Here is a 23,833-nt window from a genome sequence, read left to right on the forward strand (position 1 = left end):
TCTGTTTAGCTGAAGGATTTCCCTCACGGTTGTTGCCTCGAGTGACTCTTAACCTTGAGTTCTGCTTCACCCAAAAACAACACAACTCTTATGATCCCGTGTTTTGATTTTCGACTCCCTCTGATCCACTTAGAAGGTTAAAAAGATGCTCTTCAAAATATATTGCTGGAGGGGTTTAATATATCAGAACATTAGAGTTTAAAAAAACTTTACAGACAAGTTTTGATTAGAGTTTTGATTGCATATTCATAATTCTGCATACAACACATCTCAACTTCTGGATTCATGTTGTTGTTGTGACTTTAGTTTCTGAGAATTTCAGTGTTTTTTGTCTTACTTTGATGACTTTAGAATCTCTTTTATTATATGCACATTTGCTATCTTGATTTCTGTTCATTTAAAACTGAACCAAACACTGTCTTGTTGTCATATGGAAGAAACATAAGTCTTTTGAATCCCTTTTTACCAACTGCATCTGAATTACTTTTCTCTTAAATTTATGAGTTCCATCTCAGAGAATTTCTGTCTTTTTTTCTTAGTCATTTACGACTTTACAGTCTCTAATAATATTAAGTTTCTTCTCTTGTTATGTGACGATTGGCATTGGTTTTTCTGTTTGTCTCTCTGTTCGCAACATTACCCAAAAATGAATTAACAGATGTGGATGACTTTTTCAGGGAAAGTCAGAAATGACTCAAGGACCAAATGAATAGATTTTGGCAGTGATGCAGCTTATAGTCTGGATCCATGGATTTTTAAAAAGATTTCAGCCACTGGAATTGATACGACTGAGCAGCTGTGGCGGAGTACTGCGCTCTCTGAGTGCTTTTCTAGTTAATTTAGGAATTAGTTCTCCAAACTGTGCTACTTTAGTCTCAGTGAATATTTCAGTTTTTTTGTTGTAAATTTGCAACTTTATTCTTAAAAAGTTTGGTATTTTACAATCCTGTCTCGGCTTTTTCAACTGAACTACTTTATCTTAGAATAGTTTCTTTTTTTATTCGTTCAATGTGACGTCTGTTTTTTTTTTTTGGAAAACACTTTATATCTTTGTTTTTGAAAAGTGCTTTACAAAATGACTGATGACTTCATGCAGCCTATTTTTTTGCTCCCAAGCAATCAATGGAAACAAAAAACAAAACAAAAACATTTGCATCAAATTCCTTTGACAATTGTATGGAAACGTGGCGACTATAAAAAGCCTTATTCAGTTAAATTTAAACAGTAACTTAATTGGGGTTTTGGTAATTCTACAAGTATAAAATACAACCAGATTGAGATGCTCAGTGCGATCCCTTTCCTTGGTCTGTATCACTCCAACTGATTGTTCTGGTTTCTGTAGGACGCAGGTTCTAACCCAGCAGAAGAGTAACACTAAACGTCTGTCGTAGCTGATATTAAACATTAAGCTGTATTTTTATTTCAGCACATTGTTCTTCTGTTGCTTAATGAAGATAATATTTACCTCTAGTCTCGTATTGTCCAAACAATGAAACTAAAGTGTATTAAATCACCTTTTGAAGCTCTTCTCAGTAAAAGTTGCATGAGATACCTGCTTTCAGGTCTACCACATTAAATCTGTATTAATTAAAGTAACTATACATGATGTACAGTAGCGGTAATGAAACTCTAAATGCTTTTTTAGTCTTCTTTAAAACAGTAGAAAAGTGAAAGGAAGAGCTGGGAGGAGTTTGATTTCTCTTCTTGTAAATATTAGAAACTCCAGCCCTAACAGTGCAGAGTAAATGAGGCAGAATTATTTGCACTAATTATACTCAGGTATCCTGATGTGTCTAACAATGCTTGTATTGTTTATTCCTGCTACACGGAACCTTTTAACTCTTAACACAACCCCTGGTTCAGTTTACAGTTTCGTCTAAAGTGGTGATGATAAACATTTGCAGCCCGTAGACCAAACTGTATAAATCTCATCCCTCTTAGTTCTTCTTACCACCTGCAGCAAATCACCAATGTGGCTCATTCAGCCGTTGGACCCAGTTTGTTTAGTTTTTCACCTATACATTACACTAAAGTGTTTATTTCCCAGCTTAAATACTGAGCATTAGAGCCTTTAAGTTGGTATAATCTGCCTTTAAACAAGAAAATGCTTTTTGTTCACATTGTGTTTTCTCAAAGTCAGTCGTTTTGAAGGTCCAGCCTCACAAAACTGATCCAAAAGCTGCAAATAGCTTTGACATTTTTATTAGCAAAGGCAGAATGAAGACAGAATAAAACATCTTGGAGGTGCAGGTCCTGAAACCAAAAACAGTAGATGGTGCAAAACGTCACAACAGTAAAATCTAGTAAAATCTTTGCAGTATTTCCTCACTTACGGTCACCCTGAGGGGCTCTAAGATAAATGTGAGGAATCATAACATATAAATTAAGATAAAACATATTTCTCCAACACAGATTAATTGTTTTTTTTAAGCTTTTCTCGTAATTTTGCTTTTTTAAATGTAAAACATTTTAAAAATTTGTCATCGGATGTCCAAAAATTCATCAAATGAAACAGTCTGGAAAGAGAACATCAATCTTTGGTACGGCTGCTCTCAAATCTTAGACAAACAGAAGATAATACGTATGCTTTATTGTCAACGAGCCCTATTAAAAGCCAAACCAAAACTACATCATATCAAATATAGAGATAATTTGCTTTTTAAGTTTTTGCACTGAAACAGTCTGCTAACTCTCTAAAACCTAAAACTCACTAGCAGGTTTGAAAGGCATGTTATCTTTAATTGAAGAGCAAAATTTATGCAATTTATCAAAAAAAGAGGAAAGAATCCTTTGATTTTTATGACAGTCGTGAACGAAACCATGTGTAACATGCAGGAAAATTAACCAAATCAAAGCTTGAAATTGGTATATTTCATCACAGTCAATTTATACTACATGCCTTATATAAAATTTGGTCAAAAACAAACCAGTTCCACGAGATTCTGTTAAAAAAAAACAACTAAAAATTCTGAGCTCCTAGTGCCTGCAAATTCATGGACTATTCAGCTGAACTGCAGGCAGTGTTTACACAAAGCAGAGAGAAGACAAGTATGGAAACCAATTAGAAAGATTGTCTCTTTGGCTCCCCCGTAACATAGAAAGATTGAAAGGAAAATCGAGCATACTTGATCATTAAAATTAATGCAGCATGGCTCAAAAACAGTGAACAGAGGAGCAAGTTGTTAGAAGATACATCCTGCGTGGTGAAACATCTTTGTGGATTTGATGAGCAGAGTGGTTTGTAAATGCTGAATTTGTATAAGTTGCAAAAAGTAGTAGGTAAGAAGTAAAACATCTTTCGTATTCTCTGAACTTCTAGACATGGTTGTGCTGTTTCCATGGAGATGCATAGCTTTATATTGCAGTGAAAAATGAGCCCACAGTAAGAAAAAATGTGGCAGGAGCTAAAAACAACCAGAAACTGCTTAAGACAGTTGAATTAAATTTGCAAAGGTTGATGCTACACAAACCTTAATACAGTCAATTTTTCCAAAAAACTATTTACAGGACAGCACGCAGTTACTGTTAAAAATTCCAACGTCTTTGGTTATAAATAACTTGTATATAATCTGCTGAAACTCGTTGTATTAAAAGCATTTGAGGTGATTTAAGGACAAAAAGAGCACAAGGTATTTGAGTGGGGTTTGTTCAGATTAAAGCACCTCTTAGTATCAATTAATCATCTAACTTTCCCTCAAAAGAGGTTCTATGTCTTCTGTAAACGTCTACTGTCCACACAGTATTATAGCACCGTGTGTTTATGTTGGACAAAATATTTATTCAGCTGCTCCGTCTTTCATTACAGCTCTTTTTAAACACTCGTGCAGGTCCCTCTAAGTGAGAATCCACTGGTCTTTTTGTTCTTTGCGTCTTGTGTTTCACTTTTAGAGGACCTGAAGTAGACTCTTATATCAGAGGATTAAAAGAAGGACATAACAGAAGACCTGACCCGATTGTCTTGCAGTAATTTCCCGCCATTTGGGTCGTATTTCATCCAGACGGCGGCCATAAAGTCTTAAGCTGACCCTTTAATTTATTGCATTTTGAAAGTGAGTCGTAATCGCATCATTCTGTTTTTACTTTGCGCTGCGATGCGCTGCTTCCAGACAGATTATTCGGGCGAAGATGAGATTGCACAGTCACTTTTTCCATACGCACTCACACACAGCTGGATGGACGCTTCATTTAGCAGTAAATTAAAACCATTGTCAGCAGCGTTTCCATATAAAGCAGTGAAATGAAACCAGAGCGGCGTCCTGACTGAACTGTAGACAACATTGGTGATTTTATTACCCTGAAAATATAATGATGTTTTCAGCAGAACACAGATACACTGTTTTGTTTAAGTATAGATAATGACATAGACAGAAAGTATTCATCTACATGCTTAATGTAAAGAAATGGGACCTGGGTAATTCCTAGGGCTTTTGAGAATTAAATTTGCATCTAATTATGTCATTTTATTGACTTTAAAATTACCTTTGCTACCTCTAAAATCTTTCTGAATGCTTAGTTTAATGAACTAGTCTAAAGATAACTGCTTTTGATGTGGGTCTGTGGTTCAGACAAGACCTTTAGAGGTTGCCATCCAGGTTGTAGTTCACATTTAATCATTTCAACTGGTCCAAAGCTCAACAACATTCTTTAAAATGTGCTTTAGTTCAGAAGACAGATGAAAGGACCAGTAAGGTTGTGCCAGCCAGCTGTAGAGTCTAAGATGTATTTCTCAACACTGTTTTTAAAATGGTACCATAGTAGTGTCACTTGAATGGTGCTCATTGCTGTAAATACACCTTTTATGAGTGAGTATAAAGTTAAAAATACAACTGTAATAAATCTTCTTTATATATGGGGACTGGAAGCGCCACTTGTTTAGTGGCTGCTGAAGTTGTTGGATGATGTTTCACTTACAGTCATAAACAAAAGTTTGCATACATACATTCTGTGATCAGATCGAACAAAAATTGTGCTGTTTGGCAACAATGACCAGAAATATGTTTGTATTAGACCAAAACCTACTGTCAAGCATGGTGGTGGCAGTATTATGGAAGCATGATTAAAGAGAATTACCTTCACTTTCCTCAGGAAAATGTAAAATCATCAGTCAGAAGTTTGGATTTTGAACACAGTTGGGTGTTCCAATAAGACAATGACCCTAAACACCCATCAAAAGTGGTAAAGAAATGGCTAAATCAGGCTAGAATGAAGGTTTTCGACTTGCCTCCAAAAAATCCTGACTTAAACTCCATCAAGAACCATTGGACTCTTATGAAGAAACAAATCTAAGTCAGAAAGACAACAAATTTAGTTTAACTTGACCAAATTCTGTCAAGACAAGGGTCAAAGATACAACCATCAACTTGTGGATGGAAACCCAAAGCTCCTAGTTGAGGGGGAAGTTGCTGTATGTATATTTTTGACCAAGCAGATTCTGTCATATTTTCAAAAGACCGTTAATGAATCTAGAAAAGAACCATAAAACAAGATTGTTTTTTGCAACAAAGACTTGTGTGTTTCACTGATTCCATAACAGGAAATTCAGAGTTATGAGAGTCATTGGGAGCTAAAGACGGCCATGATGTACATGGTCTTTACAAGTGGATGTCAACTTTCGTTCACGACTGTACATCTACCTTTATTAGCTGAAGATGTCGAATATTGAAGTTAGTAATACAACTGTAATATTTTTTTTATGTGTAACATACAGGAAACACAATAACTGGTCAGACTGGAAAGTCAGAACTCACTGTGATTCAAGTTGTGAGCGTATGTTTGTTTATTTGCAGGGAAGATCATCATTGATGGGATTGACATCTGTAAACTTCCTCTGCAGACTCTCAGGTCGCGACTCTCCATCATCCTCCAAGATCCTGTGTTATTTAGTGGATCAATAAGGTACACAAACACTCCAGCAAAACTTCTGTTTATCATTTTTAATAACCTCATTATGTAAAGCTTAAAGATCTGTTCCCTCTGTATTTCCGCCCCCGCTGAACTGTCCTCCTCACTGCTCACTTCCCGTTTATGTTATTGTTGTTGTGTCACCAATCATAACACTGGCTCAAGAATTATAACTTGTGTTCACAGGACTCCTAGACTTCTATGTAGAGCAGTCTATACTTGTAAATCATTCATCTAAGCTAAGGAGGGGTAACAACAAAACAAAACGAAGTACTGTCCGAACTGCCATTTTAACATTAATAGCTATTAATTGCAATTCTTTGTATTTGAAGCATCGTCTACTGTCATGGCTTGTTACAGAATCGTCTACTTTACAATATTTATTTTTGCAATTTGTTGCACGATTCATATTTTATATGGAAAACGGACAGTATTGTCACCACCGCACATATCCTGCTGCAAGACTTTGGAACATAAAAATCTCCGCAATAAAACAGTTGACATGACAGAAAACTGTAATAAACAGATCAAACTTTCACTAACAGTAATATAAAAATATCCTGCCAGCTGTTATGATGCTCAGGGGTCAACCTGAGAGCATCCACTTTGTAAAAAAACAATTTAACTGCAGCTTTTAAATGTGACAGCTGCTGGTATTTAATAAACTCAGAAGAAAACTTCCAACAAAGAGCCGGAAGCAACAAACTAAACTCAAGTCTCTGTTAATATTTTGTCAAAACTGGGATTTCGTTCATTATTGTTGTATTCTGACCTGTTTAAGACCCTATACATCATAGTAAAGTTTGGTTCTCATGGACATTTCAGTTTATATAGCCCAGACTGAATCAAACACATAAGCTTTGATGTTTACACTCTGTGATATCTATGGACCAGTGTTAGTGTTAGATATAGACTAGCATGCGTATATATATATCACTCTTTAGCCTTTTTAAAAATGTATTTTGAAATTGTAACCCTACCAATTAGGGATGTCCCAATCCTATAAAGGTATTTTCTTGACTGATTGGTATCTTCACAAACCTAAACTTGATTTTTGTTTTACATTTTCTGTAACACAGGTGTCGTAAAAGAAACACAATTTGTACTGAGGTGCTATGGATGCATATTTTAAATAGTTTCCTTAATAAATTTAGTATTATCAGTTAATATTTTATGAATTTAAGATTCAAACTTAGCCTAGGGGACATTTGTCCTGTTATCTATTGACTAACAGAGGAAGTCAATTAGCCACATTACTGGACCACAAAAGCAGCCAATGGGATATAGAATATGCTTTATGGTCTATATGCTGCCCTAGTCAAACCCTACTTGTCTTAACCACATAAACTCTGGCGGAGGTCATTAAGCAGCACAGAAGTCTTTGTCATGGTGCCCACCGCTAGCTAAAGCTCCACAATGCTCTCTGCTTACTAACATGAACTGCCTGTAGTCTGAGTGACCACCTCTTCACTTTACTACAGTATGAAACAGTAAGAGGCTCCACCTGGTGGAACAACCAGATACTACAGCTGATCTACAATACATGTTCAGACACGTATGTGGAGAATTCAGGTTTTTTACCATTTCTTTGAGCTTGTGAAACCACAGTACACCCTACCCTCTAACACTACACTTCAAATAGTGAACATTAAGGAGCAGCTTCGATACAGCTGTCAAGCCTACAGTTGGATTGATTTCAATAGCTATGATGTACTTGAAATGAGCATTATATAGACAAATGCTATTGGATTGGGACTCTGTATCAGCAAGTACTATATAATAAGTGACTTAAGTTGGATTGGGGCCAAAAAAGACATTCCTACTACTAAAAATCTCCACTTTTTCTCCGTAATTTTAATGAAATACAGTTACCTTTCTTTCCGCTGTTACATGTATTCCATTACTCCAAAGCCTGAATAAAACTGTGAAGCATTAATTCTGTATTTTATCTGAAATGCTGATGTGAGTCACAAAAGCTTGTAGAAGTAAGTCTGGACCGGAGGTGACGTCTTTTGTTTTTGAGAGCCACCATAGCTGGGTGTCAGTGTCTGATTTACTACAATCATCTGTGGAAAATCCTGTGCTGACTCACCAGACTGAACCAAGAAAGTTTTTAAATATATTTAACCTGCATTTTTTTCTGCTCTTGCAATGAAAACAGTCATGTCTGACTGGAGAACAAGCTAGAATGCAGCAACAACTGTATAAATACGCTGGAGAAAAATCCTCGTAGCTGGACGGCGGCGAGTGTTTTGACCTGAAAGATGTTTGTCACATGACGACACACTGTCCCAGCTGTGGGGTGAGCGGTTGAAAACACAGTGGGAACTCTGGCCGGGACATAATCTGACTTTTGTCACAGACGTCACATACTGAGGAGGTCGCTGGAGAGATGAAGGGATCCTGCGTCGCTTTCTATCTCCTTCTTCTTCTTCTTTTCTCCTCCGTCACACACCCTCACAACCTCTGTGTGTTTGTGTTACCGGATGATGCAGTGACTCTGTGTTTGTTATAAAAGACAAAGAGCATGTGCTGTTTGTTTTGACAGATACGCCGCCCTGGTTAATGGTGAGTGTGTGTGAGAATAGAGTGAAGCTGAGTGTGAGCAAGTCTTGTTTATGTGAATGTAAAATCCGGGGTGAATGGTCGACAGTAACTGCTTCACACTGTTTTCTTAGATGTTGCTGTGCTGTTCTGACAAACTCTGAATCACTCGGACTCTGCCACACACATGCAGACAGTAAAAACACTTGTTATTTATGCAATTACATCTCAAAATCACAGACTTCCATTGATGAAAATTAGTCATTAATTATTATAATAAAGACGAGCAGAAAACTAGGGTTAGCTCCTTATTATTACATTTTTTGCAAAATTTCTCCTTGTTCCAAACTGCCAATTTAACATCTTATTTCTTAAATATCAAGCACTCTGTGTCTCAAAACTGTACTTATCTAGAGAAAAATAAGTCTGTTTTGCAGCAGTTTTCCAAAATCACAGCCAGAAGCTATGATTGCAAACAAGTAGCACAAGCTGTTTAATCGTGTTTTCAAATGAGAAACTTCAGGTGGCAATAGACAAGATGTTCACGTTGTGTTTTAGGCTTTTACTTTGACCTATCATTATGAAAAAAAAAGTAAATTCATTTGTGTTTCAGTTGGTTTCCTGTAAGTGTTGCCTTCACCATATAATTCTTTCTCCTGCTGGGTACAAAATCTCATTGAAAATGATTTACAAAGGCACAAAGGTACTGTTAACTTTTTAAACTTGACATTCTTAACCTAATTTATATGATGTGTTCTTGCAGGTTTAATCTGGATCCAGAGAGGACGTGCACCGATGATCGACTGTGGGAGGCGCTAGAGATCGCTCAGTTAAAGAACATGGTGAAAGCGCTGGCTGGAGGACTAGGTACTCAAACAAATGTCATTAACTATTGATTTTATTGCAACAAAAGTCAACGCTGAAGTCCTGTGAGATACATTGACTCGTATAAAGACTGAAATAGTAATTTAATCTCATGTCTGTTTGTGTTTAGATGCGGTGGTGACAGAAGGTGGAGAGAACTTCAGCGTTGGCCAGAGGCAGCTCTTCTGTTTGGCCAGAGCATTCGTCAGAAAGAGCAGCATCCTCATCATGGACGAAGCCACAGCATCCATAGACATGGCCACGGTGTGTCTTTGTTGTTGTGTTATCAGATACTGTACGAGGTGCGATCAAAAAGTTCAGAGACTACGCCTACAGAAATCAGAAACTCTAAGTTGAATTTGGCCAGCATCTCTGTTGAACTAATTTCCAGGTGCAACGCTTATAATGTTTCCTAGAAGTTCTGTTATGTAAACAAGGCAAACGCCACCTGCAGTGAGCATTAAATCTACTAAACTGTGTCAAGACTTTGACCATTTAACTTGAATGTCATCTTGGTTAAGAGGAAGAAGAGGCAGGTTGGAACTTTGAGTGTGGCGGATGAATTCCTGCACTGCAAAAGCTCAAAATCTTACCAAGTCTATTCAATTCAATTCAATTCAATTTTATTTATATAGCGCCAATTACAGTCAAATTGTCTCGAGACGCTTTACAGAACCCTATTTGTCTTATTTTTAGTCAAGATGTCTCATCCCACTTGATTTAAGATAAAGGACTTGTTTTAAGACAATGCATCTTAAATATCTTGTTAAGTCAAACAATCTTGAAATTATCTTGTTTTGAGTTGAATTTTACAAGAAAACTCAAAATAAGTTTAACCCTCATGTCATCCTGCAGGTCAAATTAACCCGTTTTAAAGTTTGAAAATGTGGGGAAAAAAATATTTCCACAGTGAAACTTCAGATGTCCACATTTTCAACATTTTTGGGAAATCTTTGAACATTTTTTGGTGGAACAAAAGAAATGTTAAAAATGTTTCTTAAGAACATTCACATAAAAATCAACCAAAATCCAGCGAATTTTGCTGGATTTTGCTGGATTTTTATAAGAATGTTCTTAAAGAAAATATTAGAAATTTTACTGATATATATGTAATCACTTTAGATTTTTTTTTTGGAAGACTTTTCCTCATTTTTTGAAGATATTTACAAGAATTTTCTTGCCAAATTTGGGGGATTTTTAAAAAAATACTATATAAAACTTTTAAGGGAAACTTTTAAGGAATTACTGGAATTTTCTTCGTGAAGGTTTTGCAAATTTTCAGAAATTCGGGGAATTTTTTTTTTGCTGATTTTTGGGATTTTTTTTCAGACAAGGAAACAATATTTTTTGGTGCCCGTAAATGAAGACAGCAGGAGGATTAATACGTCTGATGATACTCGCTTTAGTTTTATCTCCATGGAGAAATTGTCAATGTGCATCTACCAGTGGGCACAAAAACATGACTAACACAGATGCTAATGTTAATAATGCTGTATCATGCAATCTCTTATCATGACAGAGTCTGTGGACGCACACCACTAACAGTAGTGGAACTTTTTGATTGCACCACATACAGTTATCAGTGTGATGGACACTCACTTTAGATCCAGATTCCAGTTTGTTTTCAGACATTTTTCAGGTTTGAAACTGATTTCAGAGGTTCTAACGCCAAAGTTAGATGATTTATTACTGTTAGGAACACGTTTACTGCAGTCATCACTGCTTCTGTTTCTGATTTTGCTACTGTTGTTGTTTAATAGTTGAGTTACATGAGTTAAAACTGTAGGTGTGTGCATGTTAGCATAAACAAAGATTGTGAGCGCAGCCATAGCATAAAGACTGGACTGATTCTCTATCAATATATCAAAAACTGGGTAAGTTAGACATCAGCCCAGACAAATCATTTATGTTTAAGTTTCAAAAATGACTTTATTTTCTCTTTGTTTCCTTGCAGGAGAATATCTTGCAGAAAGTTGTGATGACGGCGTTTGCAGACAGAACAGTCGTTACGATCGCAGTAAGTCCTTCTACTACTACTTTTGTTTTTGTTCTCAGTTTTTTGTCTCAGATGAAGCCGAGTTGAGACCTAAATTGGGATAAGGTTTGTTCAGCGCTGATAAATGCAGAAATGTGGCTCGTGCTTTGAGCTTTCTGTGCATCTATCATGAAATATTTTCCTTCCGGGTGCCTCATGCATCCTTTTGCTGCATCCATCCTTACTAACTGCTTTTCCACAGTATGTAACATGGTCTGTGTCATAGTTCAGAGTCATTCCATGTAAAATCAACCACATCATCTGACTTTTTATGTACAATAACTTTAGTATATTTAAGGAATCCATGCAAAATTTTATCGACATACTATCAATATTTCCAGAGTTACAGGCCCTTGAATTACATCGGAATGGGTTGAAATTTTACGCTTTTTCATTTTTTCTGCATTTTTGAGCCTCAGAACGTCATAACAACAGCAGATAGATGTATTAAATTTTCAGCGCTGAAAAACATATTTGAGCGCTGTAAAAAACTGAAACCAAATCAATTTTACACCCACAGCAAGTTTTGCTCATCACGCTTTTCTCTTTACCCAACTTTGAGCATCAATATCATGGGATGTATCATAGTTCGAACAGTAAAACTGCAGCAGCTTCATGTCATAGAGTCATAGAAACAATCATTGGTACCCTGGATGTGTTTCTGTTTCAGTTTGTCCAAATTTACTCAAAAATTGTCCAAATTGCATCAAATTCTTCCCAGAATGAATTAAAATCTTGCCCAAAATATCAGATATTTGTCCAAAATACCTAGAATCTCACCAAAATGTCTCAAAGCTTTTTCAAATTTACTTGGCCAAAATGACCCAAACTTGTTCATAATGTCTTAAAAATTATCAAAAAAGACTCAGTTTTTCCAAAATTATTCAGCAATTTTCCAGAAACCAGTCGATATTATCCTACACCTGCCCTAAATGTATTAAAAATTAATCAAAATGACTGAAAAAAACATCCATCGTCACTCAAACATTGTTCAGAAATTCGTCAAAACTCTTCAGTACTTGGTTAAAAATTCAGAATGAACCAAAGGGATTAAAAATTGTCCATAATCACTTAAAAATTATCTGATATGTCTCAATATGATCACACTTCAAACTTATCCAAATTTTCTTTAAGACATTTGCAAAATGACAAGAAAATGTTCAAAATGATTTTAAAAAATGGTCCAAAATCCCTAAAAGTTATTTAAATTTTTAAAGCTTCATCAGAATGACTTTAAATTGTACAAAACCTGGTCCATAATGGTTCAAAACCTCCAAATGAGTTAAAGATTTGCCAGATTGACTAACAGATGTCCAAAACCCCTGGAAAATTGTCCAAAATAATAAAATTAAATTTCCTCTAACCAACTTTGAGCATCAATATTATGGGATGTATGATAGTTTGAACAGTAAAACTGCAGCAGTTTAATGTCTATGACATGGAATCCTAGAAACAATCATTGGTTCCCTGGATGTGTTTCTGTTTTACTGATAATCCAGCAGAGAAATGCATTCTGGGTAAGCTTTCCCGGCTTATATCAGCATGTGTGATCAGTGGTTGGTCAGAACAAGTTCTAGACAATGAAAGGAGCATTTTTACCTACATTTGCTACCAGAATCATCTTCTAGACACGATTATTCTGTGTCAGAATGTTTTTTTGAATGCAGGCATACTGTGACGCTTCCAAAATGTAAAATATGCAATAAATTCCTGCAGAATTATTTTCCTGCACCAAAAAGACCAGTTTTGAGGACCAAGATTACACATCAGCAACAGAACAAACTGACAGAACAAGAACTGAACACTATCAGAGGAGAATCTGAGAGACTTTCAAACCAGCAATGAATGCTGCAAACTAATCTGATCAGTGAGATATATCCAAATTATTCTTTAAAACATGTCAACACCAAAGTTGTTTGTGCATTTCACAGCTAGAAACTACATTTGCGAATGTCAAATAAAAAAAAATAAATAAAAAATTGGCGAATCTGGTTGATTATTCATGGAGTGACACCTAATTCCTGATGTGTTTAATGTCCTTTTTGCCTTTTCTTTAGCTTATCCTCTTTCTGACTTTTGCCTCTGTAATCTTCCTGTTTTTTTGCTCTTCCTCCACCTTTGTTTCTCCTCCTTCTATCCACCTTTTCACCAACCCATCTTCTCTCCCCTTACTGTCATTTAATCTCTTTTCATTTTATTCCACATTTTTATCTCCAACTCCTCCCTTTTCTTCCCTCCTCTTTCATTTTATTTTCTGTTCTCCCATATTTCCCCTTCTTCTCTATTCATTCCTCCCTCCGTCCGTCCGTCAGCACCGAGTGTCCTCTATCTTGGATGCCGAGCAGGTGTTGGTCTTCTCCTCAGGGATCTTGGTGGAGAGTGACTCGGGTCCGAGGCTGCTAGCACAGGAGGACAGCCTCTTCAGTGTGCTAGTGAGGACTCACAAGTAGACCCGGATCAGCACCGACCACTTCGGCTCTGCCCGACTCTTTCTGTCCCTTCCTGCCATTTTTCCATCTTTTTCTGGTTTTTCCTGCTTTTCCTGGTCGAGTCAGAGCTGGAGTCTGAGTCTGGGTCTGCTGAAGCCTTTCTGCCACTGACAGCCTGGTTGGTACCAAGAAAAATCAGCTACTGCATGCTTATTTAAAAGGATACTTCATGCATAAGCAGTGCAACTTGACTAGAGTCTGCAGTGTTGTCACAGTGCCTATGCTCACATTTGAAGAGCCCATATGATGCTTTTAGGGTTTTTACCTATCCTTTAGCTTTTTGTGAATATAAAAGGTCTGAAAACTTACAAAGTCCACGCCAAAGTTACTTATCTGCGTCATTTAACACATTAGCATGATGCCTGTCTAGCAGAGTGTTTCGGACAGACAATGAGAAAAAATACAGCAACAATCTCCAGTATTAGAACAATAGTGCATTTTTTAACGTTAAAAAAATGCAAATATATTCTACTACACACCAAAAATATCATTATAATCCTGTAAATGTGCACTACATGGGCTCTTTAAATTTCCAATGGTATATAGTGTACCCAGAATTCAGTGAGAGCCTGTAAAATTATCCATAAAACCAGTGTATTTGGGTTTATTTCTACAGCCCTGAATGTCATTTTTTTAAGCACTACCTTTATTTGGTTGTTTCCCATTCATACCCACCTATGTTAGGAAATTTAGACCGTCCGTTTACACAAAAATGTCCTCAAATTTGGAAGCTTAATTTGGACACGCTAAAGTATGAGTGTACACCTCCAGGACAGCAGCAAGTAGGCATTTCCTGATCAAGTCTTTCTGGCCCCAAAACTAACCAAGTTCTTTACTATCAGCTATCTAATCCATTACTTGTGTTCACATAGCCAGCAGAGAATGCCGATTAGATATGTGTCTGACACATTGAATTACCTAAAATATGAATGAAAGTTTCCCTTGGAAATTGACACTGACATGAGACAATCCAATTTAGAGAAGACACTGCGCTGCCAGAGTGACGTTCCGCCACTTTTTCTCCAAACGTAATGTTTCGGATATCATCTTGCAAAGGACACTTAAACTTTACCTGATACTAATCCAATAAATCTGCTTGGAGTGTCTCTTTGGACATGATCTAGACAGTATTGGACATCAAATGGCTCTATTTCATATTTTATGCAGCATGGTATGGAGGCAACTTCAACATGAGGTGTGATCACAAAGTTCCAAGACTGACATAAATTTGGCGGCTGCCCCCTTTGAAGTATGACATTGTGCGGCTTTCCACTGCTCCCAGTGCTCCTGCCACACTCAGGAATCCTCTCTGAGAGTTTTGTTCTGTAAGCAACTAAAGCATCATCTGAGACAGTCTCCTGAACTACGTCAAATCAGTGACCCTTCAACTTGAATTTAACTTTGGGGAAAAGGAAAGAATGAGTAAGTCATGTCTGGTAAAGGTGGGCAGCAATGATTGTGTTGGTGCTACCAAAAAACTTGGCCATTGCCATCATGCCACAATTATGTGTCGTTTGCGCTAAATGTTCTTCCTCAGATGCCTCAGGATGTTACAGTAGAACACTTTTTTTCACTTATTTCAGCTCTGGGGAATGAATTCATGATGCATGACCTGTGAATTCCTAACAAAGCAACAAGCCTAATCTTGATCTTGCTCCTGACTGGAGATACTTTCTTCTGTCTTGGTGATTGTAGATGTTCCACTGTGAAAAATGTTTGGTCTCTGGGTCGTAGCCATAGACCCACCTTTCATCACTAATGATCACTTCCACATAAAGGATGGCTCAGTCTGACACAAAAAAATAATGTTTTCAGCACAAGTTTGAGGTCCGTGGTGAGAACAGGACATTCAGAGAGTTTCAGTTGTGGCAGGAGCACTGAGAGCAGTGTAACGCTGCACAATAAGACAATGCTGATGGAAATGGCAGCCAAATTTCTTTTTTTAGGTGCCATCCTGGAACTTTTTGATCTCGCCTCACAAAGATGCACCATCCACCACCTTCTTCTTATATAGTGAATCCTAAGAGCAAACGCAGAAGCCTGACTCAATAACACGTGGCAGCCAGTGATTCAATATGACTTCCTTAAAGCCGTCTTGTTTAGTAGCTATGTCTTTTAGCTTTTTACATTCTAATAAAAGCACAAGATTCTTACCGAACTTATTTGTTTCTCAGAAGACTGCACTGTGACAGTAAAAACAAACCAAATAAATAGTAAAAGAACATGAACTAATCATTCAGCCATGTCGGGAAATACTTTTGGTAAATCATTACATGAAAGTGTGTTTTGTCAGAAGCTAACTGTGTTTTGTGTGCTTCCTGTGTGTCTCCAGCATCGCGTCCACACCATCCTAACAGCCGATCTGGTCATTGTGATGAAGCGAGGAAACATCCTGGAGTACGACAAACCCGAGACTCTTTTGGAGCAGGAGGACGGGATGTTCGCTTCGTTCGTTAAAGCTGACATGTAGAAATGCAGTCAGTCAGCACGAACAACAACTGACAGACTGCGCAGTTTGTTCATCTGCAACTTTTTTATCGTCTTGACGAGGCGGACAAACCAGTGAGACTCCAGTGACGCCAATAACACACTATGTTTCCTAAACGAGAAGCTTCCCTGTTGGTTTGGTGGGAGAAAAAACCTTCAGAGTCGAATGCCAGTTAGTGTGTTTAAACAAACGTTACTTGAAACAGTGAGTCTGTTAAATAATGCCTTTTTAAGATTTTACATATCTACCCACCATTTATTATTCAACTGATCATTGAGTTTTTACAGTTTTTACTCTGACATTGTAGGAATTTACCAATCAAACTGCTCAGTGAGTTAAATACTGGAGTAACTCAAGTAATTATGCTGTTGGATCAGTCAGGAATCAGAGTGACAATGGAAACAAGAAGCATAAAAATAAATATTTTCAATGACTAGATCGTAGCTTATATTGATTTTAATATGGGTTCACCCAAATCACAAAGAAATTTCAATAAAAATCTGAGTTTTCTTGACCAGATTTTGAGATTTCCACCTTTTCAATGCAATAAGCAGTAAAGAAATGTTTAGTTTCTGGTGCTCACAGTGTTGTGAAAAGTTAGATTCATGATCACGTGTCGCTGTGAAGTGCGATCTAGTTGTGGAATATTTACAGCAACAAACCCTGCTGCTATAGTGTAGTTAACCACAAATGAAACTCCACTCACTTCCATTGTATTGGGGTATTGGCAGTAATCTCAGAGACGAAAATTTGGCGATTTTGGTGCGAGTTTAACTTTTCGGTTGGAAGATTGAAGCCGATTCCATCTTTCCTGTGGTCCAGGATAAGTGATATGCTGAATTTAAAGCAGCCAACAGAGAATAATTGTGTTTTATTTCTGGTTATTACAGTTCTGTGTCTTTAAAAACTCCTGATTTGTGAGGTCATACTGGGATAATAATAAATAAATTAGTTGAAAATCAGTCACAGGTCAATTAAGGCGAGACACTACAGGCAGAAACTTAATGTTATTGTAGTTTTCTCTGGACGCTTTTGAAATTTTGGAATTTTTTTCTCCGACTTCGGAGTCAGAAATCTCCACTTCAGCACCACTTTTAACTTTACAGTTTTATTCCTGACTATATTCTGAAAGTTTTTACTGAATTTTTTCTTCTTATATTATTCACAGCGTGATTTATTGGACATTTTATTCCTAAAAACATATATATATTTTTTTATATCTGTCCAGTGTTTTTGGATTATTGAGGAATTAAAAGAGATATCTAAAGTCTTCTTTGTAAAAACCTTGACTCTAATATATCAACAATTCTGAAGTCAGTTCAGGGAAATGTTGAGATTCATTTCCTGGAAATGATTGAGAATTATGTAATGCCTCATTTGCAGTAAGTAATAAAGTCAGATTGTTTCATGGTGTTATATTCCCCTGTAGTGTCTCTCCTTAAAAGAAAACTAGAATTTGTAGCTTTCTTGCCATCAAAAAATCCCATTAAAGACCAAACCAGCAACAAATTGATCATCTTATAAACTATCAACACACAGTAGTTTGTATTACGTCAAACCTATAAACACCAAAATGCTGCCATAAAATTCAAACAAATTTGCATCAAATAGTAACCCTCCTGTTGGTTTAGTGAAAACCACTGGTGGTTTAAAGAAATAATGTAACCTTTTATTAAACTGTACATATTTGTGATGAGGTTTTAAAGCTTTACTTTGAGTGGACTCGAGATCCAGCTTTGTTTTGTTCGGTGCGAGTTGCAAAATGGAGGAAGAAAATGGCGAGGAATGAAGATAAGAAACCGAAAAAACACAGAAAACGTCAGAAGTTTGAGATTATTTTATGCTAAAATACTTCTAAATTTCTGCACAGTGTTTCCATTATAAAGCCAAGCTAGCCCCCTACAGTAGCACAATATCAGTGTTTCAGCATCGCAGCAAAAATCCTGGTTTACACATGAACCGACTCATGGTCATGTTAGCATTTAGCATTAGCATTCAATAAGTATGACTTTTAGCTGAAATCCTAGACTGTGCTGTATATGTGTATAATACATATATATATTAAATATATGGTCTGTGGTTGAGATGAAGGTGAATAAATTGTAGAGTCGAGTACAGAAGACTTCAGGTTCTATTAGCAACTAGCAGTATGCTAACGGCTAGCCTAGCTTGCTAACCAAAGCTAGCCAAGCTGTTAGCTTTCAGAGCCACTAAAGCTGATTTTACTACCAACAGTAATATAAATACAAGATGGATTTGTCTATTTAGCTTGACTTCAGTTTAGCGTTATCAACTCACAGGCTAACTAGCTAACCGCTAGCAGACGTCTCTGGTGAAGCAACAGTATTTCTTATTTGTAGATTACAAAAATAGTAAATAGATGCAGCTTTAATTGAGGGACAGATTCGTGCATTGCTGGTTTTGGTCTTTTTGTGGGATTTATGGACAGTAAGAAAAATGTAGCTTCATCCAGGTTCTAAAAACTGAAATAATGGAGTTTAATTTCAGGTTCTGTGGCAGTGAAAACTGTAGAATTTAAGATGATATGTAGAGAATAGTTTACTGAATAGCTTGAGCTCTTTTTATATGATAGAATTTTGAAAGTCTTTATCTTGTGTAAAAAACTGTTACCATTTATATGCACCATTTCTGTATCAGTACATAGTTTTTTGTTTTTTTTAGCACTTCTATTATGCAATTAATAAGGAAGGGAGAAATATATTGTGTTTAAAATCTGTGCCAGTGATTTAAAACATTGCATTGTGCAGTCTCCGCCACTGGAAAGGATTTTAAATGTTAATATTATTGTTCCTGGTGTGTTCTGTGCCACATTTTGATGTTAAGTTCTGCCAAAGAGGTACAACTGAGAGAAATGACAAAGTTGCTGTGGTCGCTTAATGCCCACCAGAGGAAACGTTCACATCATGCCAGAAGCTGAAGAAAGGCGAGATGATAAGGATTAAAATGTTGATTTTTGTTTAACAAATGAAATCAACATCAGTAGGGCCAGGAATCACCACCAGGAGGTTGATTCGTTTGTCTTTTTTCCTAATTTTCACTGATTTATGATGTCGGCTTGGAAAATCCACGTCTTCAACAGTGAAATGAAACTGTTAAAGTGGAAGAACTTCTAGAAAATCAAGTATTGGCAACAAACTTTGGTTGGTAGAAGGTGGAAAAAGACCAGAATTAACCCAAAATGTGCTTTTTCGCACGTTAAATGCTTCATTGGGCTCTATAAAGAGTCAAATCACTGCAGAATGCAAGTACAATATTTGTGTTCTCATCAGTTCCAGAGTTTTTAAACTAACTAACAAATGCTTGATTTGATTACCGCCATGTTTTCTAATGGTTTTCAATGTTTTTAGCATTGCTATGGTAGCTGGTATTGACTTCTGCTAATTTTCAATGTGAATCCATTGAAAGGAGACCTGTTTTGCTGATTTCTAGCTCTGTATTGTTATATTTCTTTTATTAGACTCTGCTGGAGTAGTTTTTGTATAATTCACAGTTTAATAAATCGCTGTTTATCTTAGACTGGCTTCATGCAACCTTTCAGTTCATCCTAGTCTGCAGCAAATAATCAATTAGTTGTCAACTATTGCACAGCTATTTTGATGAATAGTTGCTTAATTTGAGTATTTTTTAAAGAAAAAAAAAGTCTAAATTCTCTGTTTCCAGCTTCTTAAATGTTGATATATTCTGGTTCCTTTGATTCTATTTGAGAGTAAACTTAACATCTGTTGGGTTGTGGACAAAACAAGGAATTAAAGGATGTTATCTTGGGCTTTGAGACATATTACAGAACCATTTTCACCATTTTCTGACAATTATAGTCCCAGCAACTCGATTAATTAGTAATTGAAAGCAATCAACACGTTAATCCACAAATTTACATTATTGTTAGTTGTAACAGTACCCTAAGAGCTCACTTTCTTCTGATTGGCTCACTTCTGGAAGCCTGTCGAGTGTCAGCAACCAGTTTTTAAGCTGCACTGCCTGTACGTGAGTTTTAGTTTTTCAGATTAGCAAAGACTTGATCTGCTCGACTGCCTCTAATTCACAGATCCTGAAAGTTTTGCCCAAACTCTAACCAGTTCTTACGTACCTGTACTTCATAGTTGGACTGTCTCTGTAGCAAATGAACAAATAAAAAACATGACAGAAAAATCTGAAACTTTATCTCACTATTTTAAACTTTGGCCACATTTCCAATTAGCATTGAACATTTTAACATCATATATTTGACAGAAAATGATGAAAAGGTCTCCTTTAAGCACCGATTTGTTGGCGCAACAAAGCAGTATGTATACTCTATGTATTTAATCATGTTTTTGGTTGTCAGATTGAGCCTGTGAAGAAAAATCTATCGATTAGATCAACAGAAAACCAACAGGTTGCCTCTCAAACTCTTCAGCAGATAAATACCTGAGTTAAATATGAACAAACACGAGTCCTAAAGCTAAAGTTTGGTTTTGTTTCTGGTCTTCTTCCTCCGTCGGTTTATTTCTGTCCTACTTTAGTACAAACACTGTCAGGTGTCTCGGCTGCAGCCGCTGAACCTGCTGTCTGTCTGTCGTCATGCTTTGCTGAACTTATTATCGTCGGGACAATAGACGCCAAACAGGAGCTCCTTTAACTAGAGATGGTTTAACTTGGAGGTTTTGGAGGGATTTGTTTGTTTTTTCTAGATGCTGAGGAAAGCTTAAAAGCTATCAGTCGCTTCCAGTTCCTGAAAGCATTCAGCTAAAACTTAAAGCTGCAGCTATTAGAACTTTTTGTTGCAACAGTCAATCAAATTACAAACCCAAAGGGATTTAGCACTTCTGTTGAGTATTTTAGCCCTTTTAAGCTCATTGTTTTTATATTTTTCAGCCACCAGACAATGTTAGCAACTAGTTCATGAAGAAAGTGAGGCATCTAGCAGCTAAACAGTCAGATGTCTTTAATCAGGAGTCGGTGGAGACCAAAGTCGAGCTCATAAGAGAGTAAATGTTGCACTTACTTAGCAGGTGGACTGATAAAGTTACAGATTATGGATGTGTTTGCTAATGTACCTTTAAAATATGGTTTGAAGTCAGATGTGGTTTTAGTTCAGTCTGCTGCCTCAAAAAATACAACTTTAAGACAGGGAAGTTTAAAGCTATTTTTGGACTTTAGTCAATCAAGATTATACAATTATGTACATTAGGTTTTTCTATATACTGTTTGCATGACTTAAACTGTTAGAACTTCGTTTTTCTGTCAAATTTTGGAAACACTGTTAAATAGCAGGTACATTATTTTTGCATCCAAAGCATGGAAGCATTTTTATTTCTGTGATCCTTTTCCGTTTTTGGTTTTTGGTGTTGGCTAATGAGCAGATTTTATGCAGTTCAAGAAAAAAAAACACACTTAGGTAGAGAGTTTAAATGAGAATTTAAATGAAAACCACAGACTATAACTCGACAACCAGCAGCTGGTTAGCTTAGCTTAGCTGTTCACAAGTAACAAAATCTCCCTGCCAGCACCTTTAAAATTCGTAAAATAATAATATTTATTCTCATTTGTTTAATCTGTTCGAGCAGTTTCACGGGAAAATATGTGCCAAAATATTAAATCCTGAGTAATTCAGACAACCAATCTTTGCCAAATTAGTTAGCAACTATGTTTGTTTACTGTCCTCTATCTGAATTCACAAAGGAAAATCACATCTGGACAAAATTTGGAGGGAGGTTCCAAAGAATTACAAGATTATGCACATTAAGTTATTAGAACAGTTAAGATTCTTCCTGAAAATTGTCATTTTTAAAGAGTTTTCCAGTACAAATGTGATTCGGTGTTGTTAATTGACCAAATTTAAGTGAATCTAGGCTAAAAAATACTAGGATTCCAGTATAACTCGCTGTATTCACTGTCCAAAACTTCAATTTCCCAAACACTGAGCTCATATTCATCCAGTCTCTCCATCCATCTCTTCTGTCGTCTCAAGTGTAGCAATAACTAATAATCACCTGAAAGATCTCAGATTATGAGATAATAAATCTTAATTATAAGACAAGTTTCTGTAGCTGCATTATAAAACGATTCAGTGGATACAAACTTTTTCTAGAATCTCTCGTCTCTGTGGGAGCGGTGCTATTGTCCCGTTTGTGTTATTGTATACTCAAGATACTTACTTAGCTTTTGGGAGAGGTTTTATAAATGAACTGTACTGTACAGAATTAATACAAAACAGAATATTGCAGCATTTAAAATGTAAATATATACACATAAATATCGTACTCTTCATCTCAATAAGCTGCCACTTTCCAGCTGGTGGGTTTTCCAAACTTTTCGGAGCTGAGATGTTTAAATATCTTCTTTTTCCATCTTCTGCGTGTCCACTGCAGCTTCTCCAAGTCCTCCTTCACCTCCTTGGTTAAAGATTTAATGCTGCTTTTCTTCTTTTAGCCATAATTCAGCTGCCTTTTAGTGTCTTGACTGTTAGTTTTTTTCTTTAGCTTGCTGCATGTTTCAAATCTGTTTTCTTGCAGCTTTTGTGCACACTGCTGCCTTGTAAAGTCCACAAATCATAATCATCTCTAAACAAAATCACATTATCCTTATTTTATTTACTGTTTGATGACAACAAAGACAGATCTGTGTTTTTATTTCTCTGTATTTTAATCTTTTCCTCTAATGTTATAGTTTGCTTTCACTTTCTGCTCAAAGATTGTCTTTTTCTAGCAGATTTCAGATTTTTTTTTCTAGTTTTAGGGAACAAACAACACAAACTTCATGTTTTAAATGCAGCAAATGGGTGGGAATTTATTTGCGTGTAACATTATGCATTCATTGTCAGAGCTATGCAGATCTGAATGCACATCCGACTGTTGAAGAATACAACTTAAATGTGGTTTTTAAAGGTGCAGGTCAATTTTTAAGAGGTTTTTTAAAAATTCTAAATGTCTGTACATTGTGTATGTATTCACCTGAATATCGACGGGTTTTAAACATACGTAGAAAACTATTATTATGTGTGCCTAATTTCTTTTTTTACACTTGAAATGATAATAAAATGGTTTTGAGTGATGTGAGGCTCTGTTTTGTCCTTATACCTGCAGCAAGTGATACTGTGATCTGTGGCTTAATGGCGCCCCCTGGTGGTAAATTGGTAAAAATGAATTCTGAACTGAATATAAAATCAGAAACTTATTAAATAAAATGACTTCTGATGGAAAAACTTATCAAGAAATACAATTAAGGTTTTCTGTCGCTGTTCTTACTGTGTCTAAATATAGCATGAATAGATAAAAATGCAAATATAGAATCTTAATTGTGTGATGTTACTTATTAAACTTGTGCTTTATTTATTTATTGAAGCACAACCAAAAAAAAATCAAAACTGATCTTTTTAAAACGCATTTTTTCTGAACTGCAGGGCAAAATTGACTCAAATGCAAAGGAAAAATAACTAAATTTGGTGTTATTTTACCCTGTATGGTTATTTTTAACTTAGAAATGTGTATTTATAATTGCATAAATTGTTAT

General features: G+C 36.2%; 1 protein-coding gene across 10 annotated transcripts in view; it reads left to right on the top strand.

The window, feature by feature from the left end:
* abcc9 (ATP-binding cassette, sub-family C (CFTR/MRP), member 9) overlaps positions 1–23,374 on the top strand; it is an 89,500-nt gene extending 66,126 nt beyond the window's left edge. For 7 of the 10 annotated variants that reach the window (XM_055006336.1, XM_035957196.2, XM_055006337.1 and 4 more), the window contains 5 exons: positions 5,787–5,895; positions 9,209–9,312; positions 9,440–9,573; positions 11,264–11,326; positions 16,166–23,374. In XM_055006336.1, the coding sequence (XP_054862311.1) occupies positions 5,787–5,895; positions 9,209–9,312; positions 9,440–9,573; positions 11,264–11,326; positions 16,166–16,303 (548 nt within the window). In that variant the 3' untranslated portion in view covers positions 16,304–23,374. Of the gene's footprint in view, positions 1–5,786; positions 5,896–9,208; positions 9,313–9,439; positions 9,574–11,263; positions 11,327–13,656; positions 13,952–16,165 lie in introns of all 10 variants that reach the window. The other 3 variants (XR_004848954.2, XR_004848956.2, XR_004848960.2) reach the window with 1 other exon arrangement.
* Positions 23,375–23,833: the final 459 nt, after the last annotated feature.

Source organism: Amphiprion ocellaris, chromosome 21 (assembly GCF_022539595.1).
Source record: "Amphiprion ocellaris isolate individual 3 ecotype Okinawa chromosome 21, ASM2253959v1, whole genome shotgun sequence".
NCBI classification, from domain to species: Eukaryota; Metazoa; Chordata; class Actinopteri; family Pomacentridae; genus Amphiprion; species Amphiprion ocellaris.